This window comes from Palaemon carinicauda, chromosome 35 (assembly GCF_036898095.1).
Source record: "Palaemon carinicauda isolate YSFRI2023 chromosome 35, ASM3689809v2, whole genome shotgun sequence".
Lineage (NCBI taxonomy): Eukaryota > Metazoa > Arthropoda > Malacostraca > Decapoda > Palaemonidae > Palaemon > Palaemon carinicauda.
The window spans coordinates 60538349-60545848 of record NC_090759.1 but is presented as its reverse complement, the minus strand read 5'-3'; the positions used below and the strand labels follow the sequence as shown (position 1 = coordinate 60545848).

Genomic DNA, 7500 nt, shown 5'->3' with positions numbered 1-7500 from the left:
GCAACGACCAAATTGGCTGACATTCCAGTATTATTATATGATGGAAGTATTAGTATACATGAATACGGCCAGCGTTCATCTTTTCTTATTGTGAAAAATTTAATAACTTTTTTTTGTGAATACTTACTTCCATGAAAATATGATTAATTTTAAAACACTGCATAATTTTACTGTATAATACTAAAAACTACAAGAATACTGATCTTGTGGACAAAAGGTAAATGAAATAAAGACTAATTATTGACTAAGACGACGAAAGTTTAAAGAAAATATTTGTCAGCTTTAGCAAAATCCTTGGAATTAATAGAAAATAGTCCTACCTTACGAATATCCTTGATAATTTGATGACTTTTGTCGGCGATAAAAGTAAATTATATATATATATATATATATATATATATATATATATATATATATATATATATATATATATATATATGCATATATATATATATATATATATAATATATATATATATATATATATATATATATTTATATACATATATATACTTATATATATATATATATATATATATATATATATATATATATATATATATATATTATATATGTCTGTATATATATATATACACATATATATATATTTATATATACATTATATACATATATATACATATATATACACACATATATATATATATATATATATATATTATATATATGTCTGTATATATATATTTATATATACATTATATACATATATATATACACACACACACATATATATATATATATATACATACATACATACATACATATATTAATATATATATATATATATATATATATATATATATATATATATATATATATATATATATATACATTGCTTCCTATATATCCTACGTATGACAGCCTCTCTCTCATATTTCCTTTCAATAATAGATAACTATGCACAAGCATCTACGCGTGGGAGTGGAGAGGCTATTAATTTTCCAGATAGAAACAGATGAAAAATTTGGCGATATTAACCTTAAGTCACACATGCTTGATAAAAACGATATACGATTTTTGATGGAAGGCAGTGTTGGAGATAAAAACCGTACCCTCATCAAAAGGAAAGAATTAAATAGTATGTATGCATGTATGTATTATATATATATATATATATATATATATATATATATATATATATATATATATATATATATATATATATATATATACATATATATATATATATATATATATATATATATATATATATATATATATATATATATATATATATATATATATGAAACAGGCCCATAATACGAAAGCCTTCATCTCTCTCTTTCTCTATTTTATCACATGTAGATCTTGAAAATTCAATTTAAACAAGAGTGATTACCTAGATAATAGCTACTATAAAAAACCAAGCATCTTTTGAAGTCACCCTTTATTGCCAATGATATTATACTGTAATGACAGCAACATCAAACGGGATGCCAGGCATACTCAGTAGCCTAGATATGACAGGATTTCTATTCATCTAATAGTTTTAATCATAGTTTTAAAAAACAGCATATTTCAAAGTATTTAATAGCTTTATTCATGTTTTTATAAAACAGCATAATTCAATGTATTTAATAGCTTTAATCATATTTATATATTTCATGTCAAAGTTATCCGAGTTTTTTATAAAAAAGAAAAAAAAATCCGTCAGTGAGATAATATTTACAAAAATCTCATTCAACCGATTCAGTGGTAACCTGTCCATTTAAATCTATGTTATTGTGAAATTTGGTTTGCTCTCTAAAGCCTCATTTGTGGTTTAGTAACGCATAATAAATGCTATTTGAATTACTCATATACATGAGAACGAATATATATATATATATATATATATATATATATATATATATATATATATATATACATACAAATATATATATATATATATATATATATATATATATATATATTATAATATAATATAATATAATATAAACAATTTTCAGGTATCAAGGGATGCCTTTCTAAAACATATTGGCAAACAACAAAAACAAATGCAATTCCAGTAACCTGCAAATCCCAATATAAAAAAATAATATAAGAAAAGCTTTGAATTGTGAAAATAACCAAGGATATGTTTCTTTATTGGGTTTCCCTAACTCACAAATAAAAGGAAACAATACGAATAGTGATAAAACACAAACAGAATTAAAATAGCAAAACATGAGTAAGTTTCACATCGAGGTGACATGAAAAGCTTCCGCTGGGATCAGGCTTCAAACTGATTGTGTAAAGGTACGAAACTAGTTCTCTTCTTACCAATAGGATAATGAAAAATTATTAAAATTATATCTAAACAATTGTTTCTTTCCGTCAACCTATCATTCGCATTAGCTAGCCTATGGGGCGATTTGTAAGATACAAGATAAATAAATATGGATATCTATGCCATCATTCGACCCACTTCATTACAAGACTCAAACGTTAGACATGATAACGTTAAAGTTCCCTGGCATTTAAAAATGGCCGTAAGTGATTACTATAACTGCCCTTCAACTTTTATTACAATAACTATAACCCGATTTATTCTTTTCTTGGCTGGTCATATACAACTTTTACATAATATAATTCACAGCCAATGTTATAATTATTTGAAAATTATGCGTAATGGACGTGCATGGTCCCAAGTGTATACCAAAAAATCAGAAACGTTAATCATCTTTTTCCAAATGATCAAAAAGCAAGCAAACTAACAAGGCTAATGGCCCAACATATGCAAGTACTGTCTAGATTCAGCATTGAGTTAGTTAACTAACACAGACTGGCTTTGAGATTTCCCAGAAGTCGCGATCTTTTGGCAACTCTCTCTGGGAAGGAGACCTCCACGACTAAGACAACTTAAAGCACTTACGAAACACGTTTAATGGTCGGTTCGTTCAATAGCATGTATCCCTATCTCTTTTAAACTCTTTGAAAAATATAATACAAGAAAACCTCCACTGGAATAAGCTAGGAAAGAAACTTTAATTTGAATAGATAATTACTGAAGAGAATCTAGTGTTTATCAAACTCTTTATAAAATGAGAATACGAAGAACTAGGCAACCAATGTATACACTGGGATCCGGTGCATACGCTGCTCGTCTATAATTATGATCAATATAATTAAAACAATTAATTTCGCTATGAAGCCACGTGAGAAAAGTATTGTACAATACAGTCCGTCAATGGAGAAAAAGTAGTCCTGGTATTGCCGTCGCAATAAAAATAAATTCAAATAAAAGTTTTAACAGTCACCTGCAATGATCAAAAGGAGGATTCAACCCACAAAGGCATACACACAAACACAAGGTTCAAAAGAAATAAAACATTCAAAGATTAAAGATAAAAATCTCAGCAAAGGAAAGGTTGGAAAGAAGTAAATAAACATATAAAGGGTCGGGAAGGGGGCGGGGAATGGGACGTCATCAGGTTTCGCAGCTAGAGGTATGAAAGGGGGATGAAAAGAGCGAGATATTTGAGGCCATGTGGAATGCTCACAATCTATGGAATGAGCAAAAGAATGAGGCATTAGTGGCATGTGTCCTTTAAAGGTACTGATATGCGGGAATGTTTTCATCCTTTTTAGGCATACCTGCGTTTCGTTTACAGCTAGAAATATTACTTACAACCTTTTCTTTACTTGTAATATTCGATTGAGTTTTAGTTAAGGCGGCCTCTGAATATCTTTTGACTTCTTAATGCCCTTCAAAATTGGAAATGGAAATTATATATAAAATTCATTACGTCTGGCGTATATATCTCACCTGGATATTTTTTATTGCATTGCCTCTCCTCCTACTATGATTACGTATGCAATTGCATTTTATTGGTTACATGTATGTATTCCACTTCAGACCAAACCATCCCCTTTCCAACGGCAAAACATAGAATGTAATTCATTATTTACCTTTTCCAAGGATTTCTGCATCAGTCACATGGTCCTCCATTTCTGACCCTGAGGTAGCAGTGTAGTATACAGACCCAGCCACAGAACCACCCTCGTCAGCAGAGTAATAAAGAGAACCAGTAGCAGAAGTGTGGTCGGATCCATAATCAAGAACTTTTCTCTTGGAACCAATGCTCGCTTCATCGGCTGAGTAATAAACCGAAGACAGAGACTCGCGGTCTTCCAAATGCACTTTCCGCTTTTCACCCCTTACCGACCCTTCTTCGGCTGAATGATAAATAGAAGAGGTAAGCGAAACCTTATCCGTCAAAGACGCTCTGTCAATCAGAGACGCTTTATCGACAGATGTCTTCTCCAGCTGTTCTCTGGAAGCACGTATAGTCTCGTCATACCGAGAGGCAATGGCAGCAGCAATCTCCATCTCCGCCACCAGCTGTTCTCGATTTTCCAGGAAGTTTTCTGCAACAACATTTGCCAGGTCCAAGGATCCTGCCTTGTGCATTGGTTCAATAGCCTCTCCCTTGGGCACACCCAGTGGGTAACGTTCCAGGGAGCTGGAACGCAAATTAAGGGTGTCTTTGACGCTCGGTGCCCTTGATGGCGGTCTAGATCCTGGCCTGGAACTTGCTCTAGACGCGGGCTTAGATTTCTCAGACCCACTATCTTCGTATCCCGAGTACCAGCAATCATGTTGGTAATATCCAGGCCCAGCTGATGCTGGAAGATAGATAGACGACCTTTTTGACCCTGGTTCTGAAGCAGAGTGATACCATGACTCCGGAGCAGATCCTACGCTCTTTTCAGACCACACTGAACTTCCTCCTACGCTCTGAGCATCCTCATTATCCTTCTTTGTAGTAGCAGGTGTCGCTGCCGCACTGCTAGTGCCTTTCCTCTTTTCTTCCTTGAGACGCCTCTGTTCGATTTTTCTCAAACGTTTCTTGTGTTCCTTGTCCTCCTTCAGGAGTCTCTTCTCTTCCTTGAGCCTCTGCTTTTCTTCGGGCGAGAGCTCGTGGCCCTGCTTGTTGCCCATGATCAGTCGTTAACACAGCACCATCACACGATATCCCCCACTCCACTGCCTCGCGCTCACGGCCCGGCTTTTGTTAGAGTTGCTCCTGGCGCCACTTGGGGAGGAACAAGACTGGCACTCGCAGCCAATAAGCTTAGGTGTCCAGCACGGGACTACCTTCCTACTACGCCAGGGGGAAGACCTGGGAACATGGGGATAAAGAGAAGAGGAGAAACGCCAAAGAGTAAGAGGGAGATTAAGGGGGGACCCTTTGGGAGAGGGAGGGAAGGAGGGATGAGATGTGTAGGGGGGTCATGGCACGTCAAACATTTGTGCCGCAGTCAGTGCCAAGGGAGATGTTCTCCTCCACCCGATTGGTGGCGGTGGCAACATTCACAAGTGTTCTGGGGTAGGCTTGTCATACGGGCACGACATTTACACTCCCCAATTTCATCTCATCGCTATGCCCATTTCATCATCGACTTCAAGAACGTAAATAGACACACACAAACCATTCAGGCATTGTAACGTATCTTAAGAGATGCCCATTACAGTGTGAGTGTGTGTGTGTGAGTGTGAGAGAGAGAGAGAGAGAGAGAGAGAGAGAGAGAGAGAGAGAGAGAGAGAGAGAGAGAGAGAGAGAGAGAGAGAGAGAGTCAGTTTCTCTTCGGGAAGACTGACTCAGCGGAAGTATTTCACAAGAATCCTAAATTCGTTTCGTTTCTGATCAGCAGCGTTGTTTTACAAATACCGATCCTCATACACATCAAACAAACAGCTGATTATTTGGTGTACAAACAAAACACCAAACATACATAACTAAACTTTTCTTTCGTATATCAAAAAAAAAAAAAAAAAAAACGGAATCTGTGATGTGAAAAGTAAACCTTACCCCCCAAAAATAAGTGTGTAAAAATACTTGTAATTAAACTCGGCTCAGTAGTATACACTAGATGTTTGAAAGTTCTTATCAATAAAACTAATATTAAGTAAGGCAGTAGAACTTCGCACACTGAGAACATATATGACATGTAACATAGATGCTAAGTTTCAGGTCATCCTTTCAAGGTAATTAAACCTAACATTTCAAACATGGTAAGTAAGGTTGAACGATTTAGTTTATACAAAGAGTATGCACACACATTACATATACATACATATATACATAAATACACACACACACACACACACACATATATATATATATATATATATATATATATATATATATATATATATATATATATATATAAATAACTATTACAACATTTATGTCATTATATGAGGAGAGTATACATAGCTCATAATGCAAATCAATAGCCTTGGAAAACTTATAAAATTATACAATAAAAGACTTAAACGATGACAATAAATTGTTACTGCAACGAATTTAAATTAACCAGAGCAAAAACAATCTACTATTGCACCAGGCAAAATTTAGCTTAATTCTTACACTAATGATCTATTTTCATCAAGGCATTTGTTCACAAAGTAAATAAAAAATACGATTCGAGGTTAAAAAATTAGTTAGTCTAAGAAGCGCACGCAGTTCACTTTTATTCAATGTTCTTTAAATAAGTAACCTAGGTTCTGTTGTAACAAAAAACAATCTATTAACAAGTGTGAAGCCGCTGAACATATCGAGCGAGACACATTACCTACACATGTTTTTCATGTGAAAAACACTCCTTTAAATTTCACATTTTCTTCCTAAATATTCCAAAATATTGTTATGAACTGAGTTTCCAATGGATGAATATAATAAGAAAAAAATATGGAAACATGAGTTTTGCTACGCACTAAGATAATGGAATACAGAAATTCGCAAGACTAAAAATACTGACCATTATACAAACTGAGTCTCAAGGATAAAGCCAGCTCCCCAGTATAACCCGTTTTCTCCGTCCAACGGAATGTGAATTACTTTGATAAAATCTATGGATTAACACTGCTAATTTCAGAATTTGCTAAGGTCATTTTACTTTCGATTGGTTTGGTATAAAGATCGCTCATGCATGGCAGAGGCAAGGGACAGTGATAATGCTCCAAGACTGACCATATATCCATATGCTCAGCGCCAAAATCGCCTCTCTACCCAAGCTAGAACCAGGGAGGTATAGACAATGGCTGGCTGCTGATGACTTCTCAGATATTTAAAGAGATAACATTCCCAAAAATTTCATCTAACTTTCGAAATTCATTATCTTCCTTTTATACGAAACAGTATAAATATATAGATTTGAAGACGCATACACTTTTTAATCATATACAACATAAACAAATTAATCTACCAAGTTTAATATACACTATCTTTAAAAAGCTATTCAACACAATGCTGTATCCTATGTGATTGTCCTGAGTACAATGCTAAAGCTCTCTCTCTCTCTCTCTCTCTCTCTCTCTCTCTCTCTCTCTCTCTCTCTCTCTCTCTCTCTCTCTCTCTCACCAAATAAGAATGCTCTAACAAGATGCAACATAAATATTCGGGCTAATTGTTTATAGTTTATACAACGTATTCATAAACAATAAAAATAAAAATATGCAAAACCTTCCAGAGCAATATACCGATTACTGTTTCTA

At 33.9% G+C, this 7500-nt stretch overlaps 1 protein-coding gene across 1 annotated transcript in view; it reads right to left on the bottom strand.

Moving 5' to 3' along the window:
• The window catches only part of LOC137627787 (titin homolog), a 617410-nt gene extending 612357 nt beyond the window's left edge, over positions 1–5053 (bottom strand). The window contains 1 exon segment of the mRNA XM_068359142.1: positions 3909–5053. Coding sequence (XP_068215243.1) covers positions 3909–4941 — 1033 coding nt within the window. The 5' untranslated portion in view covers positions 4942–5053.
• Positions 5054–7500: the final 2447 nt, after the last annotated feature.